At 43.0% G+C, this 23,747-nt stretch overlaps 2 protein-coding genes across 2 annotated transcripts; one reads left to right on the top strand and one right to left on the bottom strand.

Moving 5' to 3' along the window:
• Window positions 1-49: 49 nt before the first annotated feature.
• Window positions 50-18,471, bottom strand: cab39 (calcium binding protein 39). The gene is made up of 9 exons (XM_056283276.1): window positions 18,322-18,471; window positions 13,885-14,038; window positions 13,443-13,607; window positions 12,480-12,598; window positions 11,698-11,866; window positions 10,206-10,265; window positions 9,562-9,627; window positions 2,515-2,658; window positions 50-2,396 (listed from the first exon to the last, which is right to left on the bottom strand). The coding sequence occupies exons 2-9, from the start codon at window positions 13,996-13,998 to the stop codon at window positions 2,208-2,210; spliced, it is 1,026 nt and encodes a 341-aa protein (XP_056139251.1). The 5' UTR covers window positions 13,999-14,038; window positions 18,322-18,471; the 3' UTR covers window positions 50-2,207.
• Window positions 18,472-21,461: 2,990 nt separating this feature from the next.
• Window positions 21,462-23,520, top strand: her8.2 (hairy-related 8.2). The gene is made up of 4 exons (XM_056284067.1): window positions 21,462-21,564; window positions 21,723-21,818; window positions 21,935-22,013; window positions 22,748-23,520. The coding sequence occupies exons 1-4, from the start codon at window positions 21,502-21,504 to the stop codon at window positions 23,137-23,139; spliced, it is 630 nt and encodes a 209-aa protein (XP_056140042.1). The 5' UTR covers window positions 21,462-21,501; the 3' UTR covers window positions 23,140-23,520.
• Window positions 23,521-23,747: the final 227 nt, after the last annotated feature.

The following is a 23,747-nucleotide window of genomic DNA, read 5'->3' as shown; positions in this document are numbered from 1 at the left end:
GCACGACTCACGCAGTTTTGTATGCAAGAAATCAACGACTTCGTTTTATTCCAAATGTTTTGTTTTTTTTCTTTATTTTTTTCAGTTGTTTCATTTTTAGGGCCCATGCCTTTTGACACTTCTGAAAACACCCACACTCTCTGCTGGAAATGAAGTCAAAGTCAGCACAAAGCATTTAGCTAGATCAATTTAACATCTTCATGTTGTTAAATATTCGGAAAAAAAAATTCCAGTACAACAGCTTTAGTACAGCATCATGCACAGCCAATGGATGAACATGCAAGTTCAATGTGCATCGAGGAGTAATAGGCTATTTGAATAGTACTGTTTGTTTGAGATAGCTCATAGTTTGGCTTATTGGATGGGAGAACATTTCCTACACAACAAATGTGGGCCACTTTTCTCATCGTTACATGTACCTTTCTTTCACTGTACTTTCTATTTTTGTTCAGGTTCTATTGGAAAAAGTCAATTTTGATCAATCTCATGTAGCCAATCCAACATGCTCAAAGTACTCTGCTACCCACAATGCTTTACCCTCTTAATTGTACTGGAATTATGAACCTCTGGAGAGCGAGGCTCACAGTGGAAGGAAAAGGAGCAAAAGACAGAATGACGTGCCAAAGCTCCAACATCGCAACATGTTTACCCATGACACATACTTCACTATGGGGCCACACAACTCTCCCAGGCCACAAGCACAGTGATGAGAATCAGGATAAAACTTGAGATGGTGAAGTATACAGGACACAGAATTCCCACAGTCAACTCCAGGTAAGTGATGTGGGTTGCAAGGCACCCCAGAGTGTGCCCTAACACATAAGCTTAATGTTAGTTATTGTTAGGGCCCTCCTGACACACACCCACCACCGCCTTCAGCACAGCTCACTCTTTCCTTCCATCGACCATTTGCAAGTTTTTTTAGCAGTCTGTGAGAAATACTCAAATGCAGATAGAGCGTAAAGAGGATTGACAGATCCAGAGCCAACATCATGACATTCCTCTGCTGTACAAAATTATTAATGTACTAAAGGTTAGCTAAACATGAGCTGGCCCTTAGTTATTTACAAAGAAATCCACCAGCAAATCATTTTAGCAAATAAAATGAAATGCAAAAAAAAAGTAGATTTTGGATGTTTCATTTATGATTTAAAAAGTAATTTGATTACAATTAACCAAAAACCTGATGTTTAAGGTAATTATATATAGATATGTAAAGGTTAAACAAACTCTACAAAGCAAAAAAAAAAAAAAGAAAGAGAAAAAAAAAGGCATATGTACATATTCACCCTGTCCCAGAAAACAATTAGTGAGAACTAACTCTCAGGCTGTACCAAATTCATACCTAGCCTCCCATCCTCCTCTCTTGGTGTTTTAAGTGCTGTGTCATCACAAAACACACCGGAGGTAAATGATTCTTTGCCATGTTGCCTGACAGCTTGCCACCCAAAAAAAACAAAAAACGTGTGTATATATATATATATATATATATATATATATATATTAATCACTGTCACTTTATTGGATGAAGGCATAGATTAAAATTGTAGCCGTTTCTGCGATGCATGTGCGTTTCCAAGTCTGTGGCACTGAATGTGACAGCCAGGCATAGGCAGGCTGTCTCCAAGCCAGAGCCATTAACAGCTGTAGAACTGTCACACTTCAAGGCATGCAACACACCAACATTCGAATTGCTAGTACCTTTCCCATCACAAGGTTTTAGTTGATATTCTTGAAGGACTGTATATCTATATGCACGTTTTTCTATGTTCGTGTATGTGTACGTTTGTCCTTTGTGTGTGTGTGTGTGCGTGTGTGTGCGTGCGTGCGTGCGCATGCGCGTGTGCATGTGTGTGCGTGCAACGGTGTTTCTATCAGTTCTCTGTACTTTTATGTTTGAAATTCAATGTTTGACTGTTGTTTCATAATGGTATACCTTACATGTCTCAATGTGCAAGAAAGCAGCAGCGTCTATTTTCTCTTATTTCTTTCAAATGAAAAAACATTTTCTTTTCAAAATGTCCACTGAGGAGCAGAGGAGCTGCCGACTTCCTGATGAGTTGATATGGGTGCGTTTGTTGATTCAATTTTAATTCAGAAGCCATAACAGCAGCTGCTGATGGATCCATTAAGCAGACATTATTTGGATGTAGTCAAGATGTGGTCCTGGTGGCTCCTCCCCCCTCCCAGCCCTTTCCCATCCTCCCTCAGGCCTCCTGGGGGGCAGGCCTCTTCAGGTCCCTGATCTGCTTGACCAGGTACGTCTTTTCGTCGTTGAACTGTTCATCTTCTGTCCTGTCGTTTTGGAACTTGCTGAGGAACTCTATGAGTTTGGTCTGGTTCTTCAACAGAATGTCCAGGATGGGCTGCGTCTTGTTGGGGTTAGCCACAAACACCTGAGGGTGGGTGATGAGGACAAGCACGTCAACTTGTGAGAATGCTGATGTTGTGCTTTGGGCTCAGTACTTATCGCCTCTGTTGGCTGAAACTTAAAATTGCGCTGCAATTCTTTACCTTGAAAACATGGAAAGCCTCGAACTGGATGTTGCGACTCTTGTCCCGTAGAAGGTTCATCATTAGTTTGAGATTCTCTGGCTTGCTGATATATTTTGTCATGATGGTGAAATTGTGCCGGTCGAGAAGTAGCTCCCCCAATAGCTAAATCATGAAAGCAAGAAAAGGCATTAATTAATAATTCCACTTCTCTTTTGTGATTAAAAGGAATAATTCATTTCAGATGAGACTGACAAGTTGCCACCTTGACTTCATAGCCCTGAGGTACTACTATCAAGACTAAGATGATAGTAGAAGTCAATGTCAAACCACAGGCAAAAAGAAAAACCCATTCTACATCTGGTAGTTTTTAAAAAGGTACAATATGTAAGCTTATCTACTTAAACAAACACCTTAATAAAAGTCAAATCCACAGGCATTGTATAGATATGCAAAGCAAAGTATTGCATTTCTTGGGGGGAAAAAAAGAAAATATATAGATAGATAGACAGACAGACAGATACTAGATAGATAGATAGATAGATAGATAGATAGATAGATAGATAGATAGATAGATACAATTTCAGGAAAATTAGATATATTAATAACTATACATAAATAACTCAGCCACTGGGGATGTACAAGCCAGTGCATTCTTAGTGCCAGTCCCAAGCTTGGATAAATAGGTAGGGTTGTGTCAGGAAGGGCATCCGGCCATAAAACCTTTACCAAATCAAATATGAGGATCATAAATTAGGTTTCCATACTGGATTGGTTGAAGCTCGGGTTACCAACAACCACTAACAGTACTGTTGGTCAGCAGGGTGCCGGTGAAAACTATGTTACTGTTGGGTGAAGGAAAAGGAGGGGGGAAGGCATGCCTAGAGGCAGTGGGAGGATGAAGGGTAGGAGTGTGGAGGTGAGAGTCGGAAATTTGAAAGTTGGCACTATGACTGCTAAAGGAAGGAAGCTGGCAGATATGATGGAGAGAAGGAAGGTAGATATTCTGTGTATACAAGAGACCAGGTGGAAGTAGAGTAAGGTCAGGATCATCGGGGATGCGTTCAAATTCTTCCACCATCAGGGGTAATCCTGAAGGAAGAGTATGTCAAGAGTGTATCGGAGGTGAAGAGAGTGTCGGACAGAGTGATGAGTGTGAAACTGGAAATCGAAGGTGTGATAAAAAATGTCATCAGTGCATATGCCTCACAAGTTGGGTGTGAGATGGAAGAGAAAAAAATAATTCTGGAGTGAGTTAGATGAAGCAGGGGCGAGTGCTCCTAAGGAAGAGAGTGGTGATTGGAGGAAACTTCAATGGCCATGTTAGTGAAGGGAACGGAGGTGATGAGGAAGTGATGGGTAGGTATGGTGTCAAGGAGAGGAATGTGGAAGGACCGATGGTGGTGGATTTTGTGAAAAGGATGGAAATGGCTGTGGTGAATATGTATTTCAAGAAGAGGAAGGAACAGGGTGAAATAAAAGTGGAGGAAGATGCACACAAGTGGACTATATCTTATGACGGAGGTGCAATCTGAAAGGGATTGGAGACTGCAGAGTGGAGGAAGATGCACACAGGTGGACTATATCCAAGGCTCATTGTTTTCAGTTTTTATTTTTCAAAGCCATCCACAGCATGCGATATTTCGCCACAAGAGGACACTGTTACATAACCTGACATGAACAGGAACAACTTTTGGATCCGTGGAAACATAAAATCCAGGTGAGATCTGCTCCTTTTAAAAAATCTGGGTATTTTTCGGTGAAAATCGGTAAAAACCGAAAACGCTGAGCCTGGACTATATCTAATGCAGCAAGTGCAATCTGAAAGGGATTGGAGACTGCAAGGTGGTGAAAGGGGAGAATGTAGCTAGGCAGCATTGGATGGTGGTCTGTAGGATGGCTTTGGAGATCAAGAAGAGAGTGAAGGCAGAGCCAAGGATCAAATGGTGGAAGTTGAAGAAGGAAAACTGTTATAAGGACTTCAGGGAGGAGTTAAGACAGGCACTGGGTGGTGGTGAAGAGTTACCAGATGGCTGGGCAACTACAGCAGAAATAGCGAGGGAGGCAGCTAGGAAGGTACTTTGTGTATCATCTGGACAGAGGAAGGAAGACAAGGAGACTTTGTGGTGGAATGAGGAAGTACAGGAAAGTATACGGAGGAAGAGGTTGGTGATGAAAAAGTGGGATAGTCAGAGAGATGAAGAAAGTACATAGGAGTACAAGAAGATGCAATGTAAGGTGAAGAGAGGTGGCGAAGGCAAAGGAAAAGGGGTATGGTGAGTTGTATGAGAGGTTGGACACTAATGAAGGAGAAAAGGACTTGTACCGATTGGTTAGACAGAGGCAGCAAGCTGGGAAGGATAATAATAATAATGATAATACGTTTTATTTGTGGGGCACCTTTCAGCGCACTCAAGGACACCTGACAGAACACAGTAAAAAAAAAAAAAAAAAAACAAGCAGCACTGTATCAGACAGCATAAAATCAAAACAAAGCAGGGTAGACAATAAAAAGTTAATACAACAGATAAGTATAAAATCATCATCTGCACAAAACTCAGTGAAGTGCGGATCCAACTGAATATGCCAGTTTGAAAAGATACATTTTGAGATGGGATTTGAAGGTTGAAAGAGTCAATGTTACGAATTCCTTGTAGGAGAGAGTTTCATAGGTGGGGGCCAGAATGACTGAAGGCTCTAGTCCCCATGGTAGTCAAGCGGGCCGACGGTGTAGTGAGTTGGAGAGTAGAAGAGGATCTGAGAGTGTGGGAGGGCATGTGAATATGAAGGAGTTCGGAAAGATACGAAGGAGCTAGGTTATTAAGGGCCTTAAAGGTGAGGAGTAGGATCTTGAAGTCAATACGGTATTTAATAGGGAGCTAATGGAGTTGCTGAAGAACAGGAGTGATATAATCTATGGAAGGAGTTCTGGTAATGATACGGGCAACTAATTTCTGGACCCATTGAAGTTTATGAAGACACTTGAGGGGAAGACCAAAGAGGATAGAATTACAGTAGTCCATACGGGATGTAACCAGGGTGTGAGTGGGTATGGCTGTGGTGTTAGGTGTAAGTGACGAGCGAAGACGATTAATGTTGCGTAGGTGGAAGTATGCAGACCGAGTAACATTGTTGATGTGAGCTTCAAAAGATAATGTGCCGTCCAGAATGACATCCAGACTCTTAACCTGAGGCAATGGAGGAACTATAGAATTGTCAATAGCCAGAGAAAAACTATCACGTTTGGCCAAAGTAGATTTAGTGCCTACTAGGAGGACCTCAGTTTTATCACTATTAAGTTTGAGGAAGTGGTATGAAAACCAGGATTTAATTTCTAGTAAGCAGTCAGAAAGGGAAGTGGGTAGAAGAGTGGCAGTAGGCTTGGTGGATAGATAACACTGGGTGCCATCCGTGTAGCAGTGAAATTGAATGCCAAATTTCCTGAAAATGTGGTCAAGAGGTAGTAGGTAAATAACAAATACGAGGGGTCCCCAATACAGAGCTCTGGGGAACACCGGTAGTAACAGCAAAGGACTGTGATCTCACATTTTTAAGTTGGACAAACTGAGTGTGGCCAGAGAGATATGATCTAAACCAGTCAGGGGGGGTGCCAGTTATTCCAATGGAAGCTAATCTTTCTAGGAGGATGTTATGTGAGATGGTATCAAAGGCTGCACTCAGATCAAGAAGGACAAGTATGGTTAAGAGCCCAGAGTCAGCTGTCATCAACAGCTCATTAGTGAGGAGAGATTATGTCTTTGTGGATTTAGAGAATGCATATGACAGGGTGCCAAGAGAGGTGGTGTGGTATTGTATGAGGAAGTCGGGGGTGGCAGAGAAGTATGTAAGAGTGGTGCAGGATATGTATGAGGGCAATGTGACAGTGGTGAGGTGTGTGGTAGGAATGACGAATGGATTCAAGGTGGAGGTGGGATTACATCAAGAATCGGCTCTGAGCCCTTTCTTGTTTGCAATGGATATAGACAGGTTGATGGACGAGATCAGGCAGGAGTGGTCTATGATGTTTGCGGATGACATTGTGATCTGTAGTGTGAGTAGGGAGCACGCTGAGGAGAGCCTCGAGAGGTGGAGGTATGCACTGGAGAGAAGAGGAATGAAGCGTTTTGAGTGGCTATTGCAGCTAGAAAAGCACTATAAAATGCAATTTGATTGATTGATTGATTGATTGAATGAAAGTCAGTTGGAGCAAGAAGGAATACATATGCGTGAACAAAAGGGAGGACAGTGGAATGGTGAGGATGCAAGGAGTAGAGGTGGCAAAGGTGGATGAGTTTAAATACTTGGATGCAAGGAGTAGAGGTGGCGAAGGTGGATGAGTTTAAATACTTGGGGTCAACTGTTCAAAGTAAAGGGTATTGTGGAAGACAGCTGAAGATGAGAGTGCAGGCAGGGTGGAGAGTGAGTCGAGAAGAGTGTCAGGAGTGATCTGCGACAGAAGGGTACCAGCAAGAGTGAAAGGGAAGGTTTACAAGATGGAAGTGAAACCAGCTATGTTGTATGGTTTTGGAGACGGTGGCACTGACGAAAAGACAGGAGGCAGAGCTGGAGGTGGCAGAGTTGAAGATGCTAAGATTTTCATTGGGAGTGACGAAGAAGGACAGGATTAGGAATGAGTATATTAGAAGGACAGCTCAGGGTGGACGGTTTGGAGATAAAGCAAGAGAGGTGAGATTGAGATGGTTTGAACATGTGCAGAGGAGAGATGGTGGGTATATGGTGGAGAAGGATGCTGAAGATGGAGCTGCCAGGCAAGAGGAAAAGAAGAACACCAAAGTGGAGGTTTATGGATGTGGTGAGGGAAGACATGCAGGTGGTTGGCATGACTGAGGGAGATGCAGAGGACAGGAAGAGATGGAAACACACACACACATATATATATATACACTACCGTTCAAAAGTTTGGGATCACATTGAAATGTCCATATTTTTGAAGGAAAAGCACTGTACTGTTCAATGAAGATAACTTTAAACTAGTCTTAACTTTAAAGAAATACACTCTATACATTGCTAATGTGGTAAATGACTATTCTAGCTGCAAATGTCTGGTTTTTGGTGCAATATCTACATAGGTGTATAGAGGCCCATTTCAAGCAACTATCACTCCAGTGTTCTAATGGTACAATGTGTTTGCTCATTGGCTCAGAAGGCTAATTGATGATTAGAAAACCCTTGTGCAATCATGTTCACACATCCGAAAACAGTTTAGCTCGTTACAGAAGCTACAAAACTGACCTTCCTTTGAGCAGATTGAGTTTCTGGAGCACCACATCTGTGGGGTCAATTAAACGCTCAAAATGGCCAGAAAAAGAGAACTTTCATCTGAAACTCGACAGTCTATTCTTGTTCTTAGAAATGAAGGCTATTCCATGCGAGAAATTGCTAAGAAATTGAAGATTTCCTACACCGGTATGTACTACTCCCTTCAGAGGACAGCACAAACAGGCTCTAACCAGAGTAGAAAAAGAAGTGGGAGGCTGCGTTGCACAACTGAGCAAGAAGATAAGTACATTAGAGTCTCTAGTTTGAGAAACAGACGCATCACAGGTCCCCAACTGGCATCTTCATTAAATAGTACCCGCAAAACACCAGTGTCAACATCTACAGTGAAGAGGCGGCTGCGGGATTCTGGGCTTCAGGGCAGAGTGGCAAAGAAAAAGCCATATCTGAGACTGACCAATAAAAGAAAAAGATTAAGATGGGCAAAAGAACACAGACATTGGACAGAGGAAGACTGGAAAAAAGTGTTGTGGACGGATGAATCCAAGTTTGAGGTGTTTGGATCACAAAGAAGAACGTTTGTGAGACGCAGAACAAATGAAAAGATGCTGGAAGAATGCCTGACGCCATCTGTTAAGCATGGTGGAGGTAATGTGATGGTCTGGGGTTGCTTTGGTGCTGGTAAGGTGGGAGATTTGTACAGGGTAAAAGGGATTCTGAATAAGGAAGGCTATCACTCCATTTTGCAACGCCATGCCATACCCAGTGGACAGCGCTTGATTGGAGCCAATTTCATCCTACAACAGGACAATGACCCTAAACACACCTCCAAATTGTGCAAGAACTATTTAGAGCAGAAGCAGGCAGCTGGTATTCTATCGGTAATGGAGTGGCCAGCGCAGTCACCAGATCTGAACCCCATTGAGCTGTTGTGGGAGCAGCTTGACCGTATGGTACGCAAGAAGTGCCCATCCAACCAATCCAACTTGTGGGAGCTGCTTCTGGAAGCGTGGGGTGCAATTTCTCCAGATTACCTCAACAAATTAACAGCTAGAATGCCAAAGGTCTGCAATGCTGTAATTGCTGCAAATGGAGGATTCTTTGACGAAAGCAAAGTTTGATGTAAAAAAAATCTTATTTCAAATACAAATCATTATTTCTAACCTTGTCAATGTCTTGACTCTATTTTCTATTCATTTCACAACATATGGTGGTGAATACGTGTGACTTTTCATGGAAAACACAAAATTGTTTGGGTGATCCCAAACTTTTGAACGGTAGTGTATATATAATAGATATAGATATCCCCATCCAATTTTATGGTCTGAATTCACACACTATCGAATATATGCCTTAGCATAAACTTCCATTTCATTTCTTAGTGTGGATAGATTTAAATTTAATTGGCTGTGGAAGCATACAATCCCACATGGGACCCACTGTTGTGTTTGTATTGAGACCATGACATAACAGATTTGTCTGGGCTGTCAAATTATTTAACTCTTTAAAACATGGAAATAAATGGGTGATATTTTTTTTAACAGAAGAAAGCAATAATTTACCGAGCATATTTAAACAATTCCCTTGGATGTGTTATTTTTGTTGCTGCTCAACTAAATTTAAGCAGATGAATTACATACCTTTAAGGAGGCACTATTTAAGCATATATTTTCCCGTCCACAAGATGGCGCTCTATACAGTAAGACCAAGGCGATACCCAATACTCTTCAGAAAACCTACTCCCCCACCCCAATCTATAAATGGCTCTCTAAAAAGAGGCGTATCACTACTTGAGACCAGTTTTACGATGGCTCGATGCTTGGATCTCACCTTGAGAGACTGTCTTTTGGTCACGTAGTTCTCTGAGTGGAGTAACTTCTCATATTCACTGAAAAACTAGAGTGAGAGATGGAAAGAGAGGTGGGTGGAAGGAGTGGATCTTTTGGCACAGGGAGTCTTGTAAATCTGTCAGTCAGTGGTTTTCAATGCATTTTTGTCTCATTTAAGAACACAGTGACAAGATAATGAGTAATCTCTCTACACAGACTGGCTGCCTCTTTGTTTTTCACACTGCAAATGATGTTCTCAAATGTCTGGTTTGATAGTATTGGAGAACAGTCCTCAATTGCAATGATGCAAAATATCGAAGCTATCACTGCACTAATTCACAAGTTATTGGTGATACACAAAGGAACATTTCACTCCAAAATTAAAGTTCCTCCCAACTGAAGTAAGAACTGACTTATTGTTTCCCACTTTTGCAAATTATCAAATCATCAGTCTGATCCCAAAACACTTTGTTTGCCTACACGTGATGTTGACGCTCCAGACCAAAAAGGATGACTCACTAACACAATAGTAAAAGTTAATGGCCGATATCCATTATTTCTTCTTCTGGCAATGGTGGAACAGTAACTAGTCACTTGCTCATGCCAGCTCATCAGGTTTCAATTCCGCCCCAATAAAGGACATACCCTGTCGTAATGCTGCTCCAGAAACTCTGCACTCTGTAACTTGTGTCTTGTGAGTAAGTCCTGGAAAAAGAAAACAAACAATGAGTTAACACAGTTAAGTGGTTATGCCATTGCTTCACCTTTTTTGGCATCTTGTAGATACCAAATATTGATCGAAAGTTATTGGCTGTGAGTATTAGAGCAGCCTCCACTTAACCTGGTATTTACATGACTTTTTTTCCCCTAATTATGCTTTTTTCACTGGTTCGCTTGTTACTGATAGGAACGTGGTTAGAACACCTCCAAAACAGTAAGACATAATAAAAATGGTAAGTAGGTTTAGAAGAAACAGCTCATTCTTTTTATAGCAAGACATTAACTAATTATGTTGCAACAGAGCTAAATAATAATAATAAAAAACGACTTTACTCTCATGAGAAAATGAGCAATCAATGCCTCAATTTGCTGCAAGACAATAGTCACAAGAAATCACTTAGCAAAGTTTAAGTTGTTTGGAAACTACTACCTTTAAGTTAAATTACACCAATAAAAATAACCCATGATTTAATCAAAATGTTAAGCAAATTTAATGGCTGATTTCTCCTTGTCCCACCCCCTTTTATGCCACCTAGGTTTTTATTTTTGCCTATGCTTGGTGACATTTGTGTTGCAGAAACCCCATAACTGGCAAGGAATAGCAATTAAAATTCTCAGCGGGGGGCATATAAATAACATGACTTGAAACTCTTGTGCCATGAGCAAAAGTTGATTTTTGTACAGTAGTACAGGAACAACAGTTACAGTGACTCTCCCCTCATCTTGGAGAGACAGAGTGAGGATGAAAATTTACGCCTTAAGTGCCTGGTAATAGCACAGATTCCTCACTTACTGTTTCACTCAGAAATAAGACAGTTGATGTTTTCTACCAAAATAACATTTTGTAGAAAATGTGAATTTTTAATGCATGTTTTTTTCTCATATGTAAAGTAGCAACATTGACAAGAGTGTTAATTGCTTTATTTTCACAACTGTGTTTTTAAGTCAAACTCTGGAAAAAAGTTGAAAATTTTCTTCAGTTACATTTCAATAATTCCATTTTAAATGATCGAGAAATCTCTGTGCAGAAGAAAATGTTTTAAAAAAAATTCGAGAGAAAAATGGAAAGATCAACAAGTATTGCTTGCCTATGGAGTTTTACATAAACAGTTTCCATCGCTCTGTATCACATAATATCCTTACCGACACACCAACTTTTCAACCTCAGATGAATGTAAAAAAATCTGAGTAATATTTGAGCTTTTATTCACAACTTCAAAGTTTTCTTGAAAAGCATAGCACAGCTGCAGTTACCTGCCAGAAATTAGCTCCACAACTAGTAACTGTCGACAGGTTCATCTATCTAGCCCCAAAATCAGAATATGTTTTAGAGCACTGAGTGAAACAAAAGGCTTCGTATTATAAGTGGGATCAAGCTATCATGAATTTTGTGAGGCAAAGCCACTGGCCTACTCACTTTAAAAGTGGCGAATGCATCTGAGGCAATGTCAAACGTGGACATTTCCACGTATCTGAAGAAGTCGTAGAACTGCTCCGACCACAGTGTGATCTTGGCTAGTGGATCATGTCTGATGCACTCCCTCAGCATAATACCACAGTTTAGGGCAATTTCTGGAGACTCATACCTGGACAGAACATAAGCACAAGGGATGAACTTATTGTTTCAATAGATTTTATCCAACCCATCCACACACAGACATAAAGTGGCAGCAAAAATTAGACTACAGCCAGGTCAAATCTAGTTGTGGTCCTCAGTAGCAACCTGAAATCTTTTCTCAAACGGCTTTAGAGGAAAAAACTTGATTCTTTTAAAAATTTGACTGTGATGATGAATTTATGTGTTGATTAATATGATTAATAGTAGGTGTGAATGCATGCGCATTACAATGTGCCATTGTAATCTGCCTAAATATAAATGTGACTTTGTCTGTGGTTAGATAAATAGAGGGGTAAATATTTGATGAGCATTTTTTTGGCCTTTGTATAAAAATTCAATCAAAAAAAAACAAAAAAAACTTTTTCTTAATGTGGAACCAGTTGAACCAGCAGTTAATATGGAATCGTAACAGTCTTGTTACACTTGCTTGTTTTCAATCACATAATACTGATGCATGATAGCTTGTGGACATAAACTTTTACATACAAAGTGAAGTCAGGATTAAAAGGAGAATATGTCTCAGACACAAATAATCTAAATTATATTTGGGAATGAGCGTTTGTATAAGTGTATTTCCTCACCCCTTTAGAAGCATGAAGAGGATATTCTGTTGGGTGCAGAGGTACTCCACTGTGGGCGTTCGAGTACCAATCTGACGCCTGAGGATATTGTTGAAGATCTGAGCCACATCCTTTTTACCCTGGTGGCAACATACAGGATACATTAAAAAGTTGATAAATCACTAGTTTAAGTTCCACCTGTAATTTGCAAGGCTGAGAAAGCAATGGCAAGCATAATACATATAGTTTAATAGCCTATGTCCCTTTTTCAAAGTGACAATTCTGTCTCAACTTAGCCAATTTGTACCAAAGGGGAATAACTGCACAATTTATATGCTACTGGTGCAAAACCTGTTTGAAAATTTAGAATTTCAACAGCAGTGGGAGGAAAGACAGAATTCTTCTTAAGATAATTATATGGATCGACACAATACTACCAAGATGGGAGAATCTGCCCAAGTAAATGTGTCCTAGCCTTAGTCTTCATGCAAACCAAAATGGGGTGTATGGAAATTTCTTAAAGTTGGCCAAATTTCTTATACCAAGCAGGTTAAACATCATGCTACACACAGAAACATTTCCAGGGGGGGCTTCCTATAAGAAAAAACATCTGAGCTTTTTCCTTTTATCAACAGCCAGGATGATGACATTGGCTTAAAGAGGAAAAGAAAGATCACACAACAACGACTCATCTTGTGATCAGGTGACTCAAACAATTCCACAGCAGCAGCAAGCACACAGCATGAGCCTAACATATTGTGGGAACAAACATGAATATGGCCACATGGCAAGATGAACGATTTGTTGCGAACTCACTGGGCTCCCTCCCATATGGGGTCATTTCCACCAATATGCATCTTGTCTCACCGTGTGATGATGTCATCCTGCTCTCTGCCAGCCCCAGATAAACATTATGTTGTATCACATCTCAACTCTCACACTGTCTGCCACTCCAGTTCTCATTTACCACAAATTTTGCCTCACCTCAAAGTCAATGAGCTGCAAGTCAGCTATCAGAGTACTAAGCAGCCCACTGTTGTAGAGCTCTTGGGCCAGCTGTGCCACTGCCTCTGTCTGGGGCTCCTTCTCATTGGTGCCATACAAGATCTCCTTCATGGCCACTAGACTTTTTGACACCTCCTCCGTGGCCTAGATGGACACAGGTATACATACAAGTACAAGGACACCATTTTGTGAACCTTAAAACCCAATACATGCACAAAACACCTTTATGTCCTTCACACTTTATGCCCCAATATTGATAAATCAGCAGAAGACACAAAAGGTCTAACTGTGCGAACACAAGATATTCTGTTTTTCTTACCCTAGGAAGAAGTGTGATAAAGATTATTTCATAGACATGCAAGATGCGTATTGTTCTGAAGCGTCAGTGAGAAGGACTAAGTTTACGAGAACCTCCCCCGACCTTTTCTGCTTTTTTATCCGAGATGTCATGTTTCTCCAGGACCGTCATGCTGTCCTTCAGGTTCTTGACGATGTCCGCCGGTGACTTGTGGGACTTGCCAAAGGGGAAAGGCATTGTGGAGTTACCACGAGCTACCAGACAGCGCACTGTCCACCTGTGGAAAATGATGATAAAAACAATAACAAGAGGATAAGGGTCCCCAAAGGATGAGAAAAATTAGCGATCCTCAAACAAAACTTATAACTAGTATTTTGAATGTGCAAAGCTTTGGGAGCTAAAAAAAAGTGGAAGCCAAAAGGGTAATCTGGCAATATTTTATTGACTGAAACAACAACTAGTCTAACTGGTGGCCTATAAGCACTAGAGACCTTAAAAAGTCTTTTTTCAGTGATTAATTTGGCTATAAATTCAAGTGAATACGCAGGCTATGATTTACCCAGTTTCAATTACGACAGGGCAGATTACAGAAAAGGGCAGGTAATGACATACGTACGGGCAATGACTCACTCACGAGAAGTCATACCAGTGGTGAGATAGCACAGATATCAGACAAGTCTCGACAACGGCGGGCAAAAACACAACCCAACAACAACAATATATACCTCAGCATAAAACAAATGCATTGCAGAAATTCTTGAAAGAAATGTGAGACTAGTATTACTTGGGGACCTCATGTGATTTAGAAATTTACCCCCCCCCTCCATGTTTTTGTTTCGTGCAGTGCATTCACACTGGATAAGCTAAATCTGTATTTTACTCAAATTTACTGACATTATCCCCCGCATATGATTGAAAATGTCAAAGCTCTGCCTAACATCTGCTTCTGAAATCTTCCACTGGCTTCGCCCTGCCCAGGCATAGTTCACCAACTTTCGGGTCCTATCACATGTGCTCACTTGTGCCACCTCCCCGAAAGTGCGAATGAGACGAGATGAGACGGGCCGGTGGTGCACCCGGCGTTCAAGGCGCTGGGATCCCGACTCAGCCCAGCGCGCATCGGCCCCTCACTTTCATTGCAGAGATTTTGCTCTTCTGATGGATTTGAGTATGCTCTTCTTGCAAATGGGTCTCCATGCTGTGTAGCAAGATGAGCCTCCTGAATTTGTACCCAAAATGCTGTCAAAACTTTCATATTTTATAATTTACTCCGCAGCCTCCATAATTTTCCACTGTGAGAGAGGTAGAAAAAAAAGCAGAGAGAAAAAAAAACCTTGCTAAAAAAAAAAATACAACCCCAAATTACTGAAATGCTGCTTCACACAGGACTAATATTAGCAGATGATCTCTGGGTTTGCTGAAATATGGTAGGTAATTTGCGTTGGAATTTTTACTTAACAAATTACAGATATAGCCGATTCGCATGGGATTAAAATCACAGACCACCTCTCTAATTATTATAAACTACTAGAAGTCCCCAGGTAATACTAGTCCTGTGCAAATAGGACATTAGTGAGTTTAATAGATACCTAGATACAAAGCTACTTTCTTAGCATTTATAGTTCAAAAATTCCTCACTTGACTGATCAACAATACAAATCTCTAAATATTACTGATGATTGTCAGTGAATGATTAACCATTTCAATGTTTGTTTTCAGAGGTGAGAAATAGTGAGCCTGTGTATATGCAGGTCCTCATTCTGACCCAATGGGCCATGAACAGACTTTGCTAATTTGCACACCTTCAACTGGAGAGAGGTGACTAATTAAATCAACTGGCTGGGTTTTTGGCTGGAATGAATACCTGCACACACATGGCTCTTAATTGCAAAAACAGTCAACAATTGACAAAGCCCAACCAAACCCATGTTGTGGCCCAAGTCTTTTGCATCGCTGTCTCACCATTTATAGATTAATGTAAACACAGCCCTCAGTGACACATTTTTGTCAATGAACTTGTAACCGTCAACAACCACATGGTTTGATTCTCCTCCCTTCCAGACAATCGCCTGACACATAAGTGTCAGACTTTAGCAAGAGTGTAGACAATGTTGCAGCAACCCACCCAAGGTTCAACTGCCCCCTTTCTCACTGTCGATGGGGCTTTTGCTGGAGCCCTTATCTGTCACATTCCCAAACCCACCCACCCACCTTACATCAACTAACCAGATGTTTAACCTTCATGATCAGTTAAGTGTTAGGCCGAGAGAGCCTCTGGCCTGGGTGGAGCTATCCTATCAACACTATCACCACTACTCGGAATGCTGTCACCTCCGCAGCAACCTGTATGTCTTTTTTTTCCGTCCTCATTTTTCTTCTTCCTCGTGATGTAGGTGAAATGGGATGACAGACCAGATATATGGAGACAAAATTAAAACTCATTTTCCTAATCTGGTGATTAACAACTCATGTCAATGAAGGGATTTTCAGTAGGCCGGATACTTTCTACCAGTGTCAATGTCACGACAGTGTGGTCTCCCACAGGTATCTATTGAATATAGACTGGGCTGAATATGGAAGGGAGTGAGAAGGAAAGAAAGAAGAAGAAAGAAAACCACTTGATTTTTGTCATTGTACAGTTGTTTGGTTACAATGAAATTTGTGCTCTGCGTTTAACCCATCCTATTGTATAGGAGCAGAGGGCAACTGCAGCACCCGGGGACAAAATCCAGTTCTTCTTTCCATTGCCTTGGTCAGGGGCACAGACAGGAGGATTAACCTTAACATGCATGTCTTTTTGATGGTGGTAGGAAACCAACTCAGACACGGGGAGAACATGCAAACTCCACACAGAAAGGATCTGGGACTGGGGTTTGAACCCAGGACCTTCTTGCTGAGAGGCAACAGTGCTAACCACTGGGCCACCGTGCCGCCCTAACAGCATGACACCAGCCAGTCTCATGAATCCCTGGACCTCTGGACCAAAACGTTGCTGAGGTCAGATTCATCCCCCTTATGTGTTGGCAGCAAACCCACATTTTGAGCACTAAACTGAAGCAAAGAACATATACCAACTAGCGTTAAACTGGGTGTGACTCTCTTATCATTCATATGTGACGTGTCACGTTAGACCTGGCTGTTGTTTACTCATCTTCTCTACTTTGAAACCTGCTCCAAGCAGCAGATTGCATAGTCCTACGTCATTCTTTATTAATCTCAGCGCATCTTGCAACTTCGCCAGGTGGCCAAATCCGCCCTCTGCCCAGGCTAATGCTCGTTAATGTACAGAGCAGGCAACCACCTCTTCACTTCTGACCCGCTTCCGTATCAATGACGTAAATAGGAGGTCACCGCATATGTCAGGTTAAAAATCAACGGGCTGACGCTATTGATCAGTATGCTGGGATACCGTGCAGTTTTTTATTTTTTTTGTAATAGTGCCTGGTCTGCGTTTTAATGACAGATGTTAGCACTGACGCGGGTATTTCCAACAAACCAACATAAAACAGGTTCAGAACGTGTTTGGTGGAAATCCCTGCGAGCATTTGATGGCCGGTTGTATAAAGCGACATCTTTACAACAATGGCGGGATGAAATAACCACAGGATCCTAAACTGAACCACAGAGAGAGAACAAGCACAGCGTTAAATGGAAAGCTCCTGCGTGGATCCCACCCTCCTATTTCCCAGACAGCAGTAGAGGTTTCTGAGCTATGTCAGACAACCGAATACAGTAGCAGCAAAACGCTGGTTACAGATGGGGTACTTTACAGCCACGACTAACTATTTTCAAGATTGACCGGCCGCATGAGTTGCACTCTTACTACTCAAATTCACAATCCAGCGGCAATAACAAGTTGGCCAACACGAAGTTGACGGTGAGCACCGCCCGTCTATTATTCACGACTGGCGTGTGATAAAAAACTGTGCGTTGCAAACAAAATGGTTAACTTGCTCACCGAGATCAACTGTGTCTATTTAAAAGGAAGTTAACCTTCGAGTACAAGCAAAGCGAACACGACAACGCAGATACTGTCAGCTAAACCTGTGCCTGCGGGCTAACGTGGCCTATCGTATTTCAATCAGTGCCCAGCAGACAGTACTGCTGCTGGTTCTCTCCTGCAAGTTGTGTGGTCAGGACGACACACGGGAGGCCTGGGCGGGCCTTAACAACAGCACTTGCTAGTAGCTAACGCTAGCCGTTTTAACGTTAACCCAAAATAGCTAACAGTGTGGAAATTTTGATAATTAACATAACGTTAGGCTTGTTCACCACTACCGCCTTACAGCAGAGGTAAGCACTCAAGCTAGCCCGGCTCCATACACAGACAGCCACAGACGTTGGCCGCCACTATCAACTCATGCCGTGCCAGGTTTAGCTGGACGCGGTGGGCTAGGGCACACACGGTCCTCCTGAGTGGGTGCCGTCCGAAAAGGTAACGTTAGATAGGTGGCTAACTTTGTCGCTAACGCTGGCGAAGCGAGAAGCTGCCGTTGTGTTGCTAGCTAGTTTAGCTAAGTAAGGTTTTAACGTTAGCTCGCACAAATACAGAGACGTTACCTTCTGAACTGTCTTTTTCACTGGTTTTCCTCCGATCTGTTTGGACTGCAAGAAGACAAAATACGTGCTCCGCTAGACGAAAAACTCGTTTTTTTCCTTGTTCGTCGCCTCCCCTAGTTTGTAATGCAGTTGTGCGGCCACTGTTTCCTAGTTCTCTCACTGACTGGGACTGGTGGGGTTAGCAGTGTGGCTGTCATTACAGAGCGGTCTGGCGCCCCTACTGGTCACTTAATGATATTGCAACAATATTGGACGCGACCATATTGCCTTCGTTGAGGGACGGTGCAAGTGTTATGCCGAGTCCCGCCTGCCGCCGGGAGTTGCACGCACCTCGAGGGAAGGCGCACATCTAAAGGGAAAACTACCATACATTGTGATGAAATTTACGGAAAAACAATATAATCTTCTTTGTCAGGTTCATCAGTGATGATAAATGAACTGAATTCTGTAGTTTTTGAAAGTTTAACAATGTTTTATCAGACTCCCTTGTTGTACCATTCCCTTAATACGATTGGTCTGAAATTTGCATGGTTTCCTTCATTAATCTCAACATTTCTTAGGATGAACCCTTTTGTGTTCTTTGTTAATGTTAAGCATAGAATTTCAGACAGGGGGCGGTCTATTCCGTTGACTACCAACACAGGGATCGCCGGTTCGAATCCCCGTGTTACCTCCGGCTTGGTCGGGCGTCCCAACAGACACAATTGGCCGTGTCTGCGGGTGGGAAGCCTGATGTGAGTATGTGTCGCTGCACTAGCGCCTCCTCTGGTCGGCATGTTCGGGGGGGGGGACTGGAGGGAATAGCGTGATCCTCCCACGCGCTACGTCCCCCTGGCGAAACTCACTGTCAGGTGAAAAGAAGCGGCTGGCGACTCCACATGTATCGGAGGAGCCATGTGGTAGCCCTCCCCGGATCGACAGAGGGGTGGAGCAGAAGAGTGGGGTAATTGGCCGGATACAATTGGGGAGGAAATGGGAGGGGGGGGGGATTTCTGACAAGTTATACTAAGTTTTCAAATGTGGAAAAATGAATGTGGGGTGACAAATTCGCTCTGTCACAGTCGATCAAAAAAAGTATGTGCTGATAAAACCATTTGATTCCCATCAAACTTTGATTTCAAGTGCCATTACTGAGTGGAAATCTATGAATCAACTATTGAGAGATTAATCAAGGAAACCTTGTAAATTTCAGACCAACCGTATAAAGGAAATGCCACTACAACTCCGAGTCAAATAAAATATTGATGACTCTAAACGTTCAAAAACTATAGACTTCAGATCATTTATCATCATTGATGAACCCAACAAAGAACATTATATCGGTTTTCCTTGAAAATCATTACAATGTCTAGTAGTTTTCCCTTTAGCTGTGCGCGCTCCTGCGATGCGCGTGCAGTTCTCGGCGGGCATGCAGAACTCGGTAACACCTGTTCAGACGTCTCATCTCTTCGACCTATGGTGATGCTTTTCAACCCCGTTACTCAATCGGCCGTCCGTGGAAATGACAACCCTGAATTTTTTTGTTCAGCCCCTCTCTCACACACTTAACCAGCAAGCGTGCAGCGCTGTTGATGTTGTTCCGTTATCATCGAGCTCTTTGCGTCTGTTGTTCGTAAATGTTTTACCAGGCGCTTAAATTTGTGGACTCACACGAACTAACCCGCCCTGCATTGTGATGGTTACACTGGGACAGCCTTTCCGCAGCACCTGCCAAGAGCTCTCCGCCTCCTGCTCCTCCTCCTCCTCCTCCTCCTCCTCCCCGGCCGGACTGTCCACTCTCCCGGGGTTATTACTGCCTTCATGGTGATTTAGTCCACTTGAATACCGGCCTTTGTTCGGCAACGTTTCCCACGGTCCGGCATTCGCCTGGCAGTCGCGTGGCTCAGACCGGAGCCCCCAGACCCATTTTGCTTTGGGGGACATCTGGTCAAGTCTGACATCTGCTCACTTACTCCATGCACCTCTTGGTGCTCAACAGTTGACAACAGATGTTTGACATTTGCAATTGCCGAGCTCGATCAAAGCTGCCTATAAGGCACCAAACAAGATTTTTTCTTTAAACGGGGGGGGGGGGGGTGATGCTCTCGAAGGCCTGGACAGAAAAGTACACCAGCCATCGGCATCCCATAAACAGATCATTATCCCAGTTGTGACACGCCTCCATATGGGGAAATGTGGAATTGTAGAATACGATTAATAGTATACGATGTAAGTACAAGCTTATATTGATTGCAACGAGTTATTCCACTGAGGAAACAAAAACGCACTCTAGTTGTCATCTTTCCTCTTTGCATTCGCTGAAAATAGGTTTGTGATGGGGAGTTAGGGTTGGGTCTATGGAAATCTCCAAATCCAATGTCAACCGAATTCGGTTTCGCCGGTTATAGGGGAACATTTGTTTTTAACGTGTGTGTGCTATCTCTCAATAAAAGCTAGGGCAGGCTTTCATGTCCGTTGTTGCTTTAGATTCAAGTGACAGCGGGCCCATATATTGATGTAAATGAGATAACAAGCCTATGGACCAGTTTCCCATCGGCATGGATGGGCAGGTGCGCTTTCAAATGGCCTTTGCATGTAGGCTAGTCTATTGCTGTGATCTTTGAGAGCATGGGTGTCACCTTTTTGCTGGTAGTCTAATGTTGCCCCTGTTCATTGAAAAGAATAGGCGGAGGGGGGGCGGCGGGGGGCGGGGTGTACTCTCCGGGGTAAAAGCCCGGTAATTGCACACTCTTGTTCTTCCCTGGGAATGACAATCCGGAGGGGATTTGCGCGCCTTGCGTCACGTGATTATGAGAGAAGCAAGCGAAAGTAAGAGGAAAGGAAAGGGTTTTTTTGGGGGGGGTGCATGGTTTCAGGCTGGACATCTGTCGCTTGTGTGTGTGTGTGTGTGTGTGTGTGTGTGTGTGTGTGTGTGTGTGTGTGTGTGTGTGTGTGTGTGTGTGTGTGTTTCGGGTATGTCGGCAATTGAATAGAGCCAGTGACCTGTCAGTCTTGACTGATGGGAGCGGGCCGCTGCGGGAGCGACCCCGTGTGTGGGAAAATGCCGCTGCCAAAGAGTTCAGCCATTCACATGCAAATGGCGCCCTATAAATAGGGGAGCTGCGCTGCGCCGAGGGCCTTAAGAGAGACGCAGTCTGACACAGACACGCAAGATACGACTACACGCTCTCCACAACAAATATGACCGCTTCGTCTACGGCGCACAACGTGGGGAATCACACAAGCTCTAAAGAAGAGAGAAAGGTATTTTTCTTTTCCCCCCCACTGGGATTATAAAATATAAAAGTCAAGTCAATTTTATTTGTATAGCCCAAAGCACAACAGCGTTCTTCTTTTTTGGGGGGGGGGGTATTTGGTACACGTTTTCCTCGCTAACCATGTGTTTATGTTTGTTTTTACAGCTGAGGAAGCCTCTCATTGAGAGAAAAAGAAGGGAGAGGATAAACAATTGCTTGGATCAACTGAAAGAAGCTGTGATCGGAGCGTTCAGACTTGACGTAAGTGGTTTGCCCGGCTCCTCTATAGGCTACAACCGTGTCCATACGTCAACAAGCTGAGATTTTAATAACTTTTTACTCGCTTTGCCTTACTGTTCTTGCTCGTCTGTCCACAGCAATCCAAACTTGAGAAAGCCGATATTCTAGAGATGACAGTGAAACATCTGCAAAACATCCAGAGTCATAAATTCAATGGTGAGTGAAACGTCTCGTTGTGTATCGTCTGGTGCGTTCATCGGACACGTGCGTTCACACATGCTATAATGCTCTGCCAGCAGCCTCTACCGCGGTTCGACAGAAGAGGGCAGTATCAACACGTTGGAAGGCATCGCCACGGATGTGAATTCTCAATTTATAAGAAATGTGACAGAAGAGGGACTGTGACAAGAGAGTTGCTACCTTTATTTACCCCAGTTTCTCTAGCTGAGCTCCTTATTGCCAAACGAGACTGAACTCTTAGGGGTGAATGTGTTTTAACTTTGTGAACTTGATGAATCAGCATGAAACACGGCATGCATGCCTATAGGCTATAGCGAAATATTTCCCTGCAATAATCAAAGATTTTCAAAACAATGTGTTTTAGCATTTTGAAGGCAAGATCTATTCCCTTGCTATAGTGGTGCCCAATCATGTGCCACCTGTGTGTGTGTGTGTGTGGGGGGGGGGGGTGTGTGCAGGTTTTCTTTCCGACTCAACACTACTCCAGCTGATTTCGCCAATTAACACATTCAACAAGACAGGGGAGAACTGATTCATGAAACCCGCTGGTGTAGTGTTGAGCTGGAGAGAAAACTGGCGTAATGGTTCTCCATGGCAAATGGTTGGGCACCACTTCCTTACTAAGAAAACCAACTGTTGAATGCAGGTGATGTCCCCACCAACAGTGGGTGCTACAAAACAGATGACCTCATGTCCCCCCCCCCCCGCAGACTCAACGGTAGGCCTGGAAGCACAGCAGAAGTACAGCACGGGTTACATCCAGTGCATGCACGAGGTCCATAACATGCTGCTGACCTGTGAGTGGATGGACAAAACACTTGGTTCACGCCTCCTCAACCATTTGCTCAAGTCTCTGCCAAGGTCCACAGATGAGCGTCCCCTCCCCCCTATCCCCAGGCATGACACCCCCCGTGCACCCAGCCAAGGGACTGGGCTCCACGGCACACCCCTCGGAGGTGACCCCCAGACTGGGAGACAAATCCAGGGGGACGGGCCCCCTTGCTATATTGTAAATCCCCAGGAAAAGCCCCTGCACCTGCCAGGCAGCCCACTGTTCCACAGCCCACATCTGGGGATGATGGACATGTGGAGGCCCTGGTGAATTGTCAGACTTGACTTATAGCATCTCGACTTTCCACTGTGTTAGACCCTCCTCTGTTATGTATCTTATAGATATGCTACTCAGAAGACAACGGTTCGGGGCAGTTCTGCTCCAGTAATCATAATTCTATATTGATTCTATACAGACCCTTTTCAGTACTTCCCATCAGAAGTTTGACATCCTGTAGCCTGCATTATAGAGGGCTCTTATTAATGTCTTTTATATTTATTGTATTAACAACAAGTTTATTTATTTGAAATTATAAGGGTACGGCATTTCTTTGTAGAGCTTAGCACTGTATAGATTTATTAAAACTTCATCCTTTTTGATGTATATGATTAACACAAACGTTAATAAAGAGAGTTCATTTATATAATTTCATACATGGGGATTCTTTTATTTTTGTTTTTTTGTATTGCTAGTGCGTTAGAAGTGCAAAATACAGTGACAAAGGATTGAAAAGAGGGGCAGAATCATGCGACACGAGTTGTGTTTCGAGATTTGCATCGCAAGAAAAGTACAGTATGCACACACAGTGTGCACATGCACTTTTCTACACGCACATAACCAACGCACGACCCAAGAAATCCAGAAAGGTCAAAGCGTTG

The sequence above is a fragment of the Lampris incognitus genome, chromosome 7 (genome assembly GCF_029633865.1).
Source record: "Lampris incognitus isolate fLamInc1 chromosome 7, fLamInc1.hap2, whole genome shotgun sequence".
Classification (NCBI taxonomy): Eukaryota; Metazoa; Chordata; class Actinopteri; order Lampriformes; family Lampridae; genus Lampris; species Lampris incognitus.
The sequence above is the reverse complement of the archived record's forward strand: the minus strand, read 5'-3'. Positions and strand labels throughout refer to the sequence as shown.

What these genes read in the sequence shown, in the direction of transcription:
- her8.2 (XM_056284067.1), top strand. Translation starts at nt 21,502, where the DNA reads ATGACCGCTTCGTCTACGGCGCACAACGTGGGGAATCACACAAGCTCT. An exon ending in GCTCTAAAGAAGAGAGAAAG is followed by an intron (nt 21,565 to 21,722) that starts GTATTTTTCTTT and finishes TTGTTTTTACAG; the next exon opens with CTGAGGAAGCCTCTCATTGA. An exon ending in CCAGAGTCATAAATTCAATG is followed by an intron (nt 22,014 to 22,747) that starts GTGAGTGAAACG and finishes CCCCCCCCGCAG; the next exon opens with ACTCAACGGTAGGCCTGGAA.
- cab39 (XM_056283276.1), bottom strand. Translation starts at nt 13,998, where the DNA reads ATGCCTTTCCCCTTTGGCAAGTCCCACAAGTCACCGGCGGACATCGTC. An exon ending in CGGATAAAAAAGCAGAAAAG is followed by an intron (nt 13,608 to 13,884) that starts GTCGGGGGAGGT and finishes GTGTCCATCTAG; the next exon opens with GCCACGGAGGAGGTGTCAAA. An exon ending in ATGCATTCGCCACTTTTAAA is followed by an intron (nt 10,266 to 11,697) that starts GTGAGTAGGCCA and finishes TTCTTTTTCCAG; the next exon opens with GACTTACTCACAAGACACAA.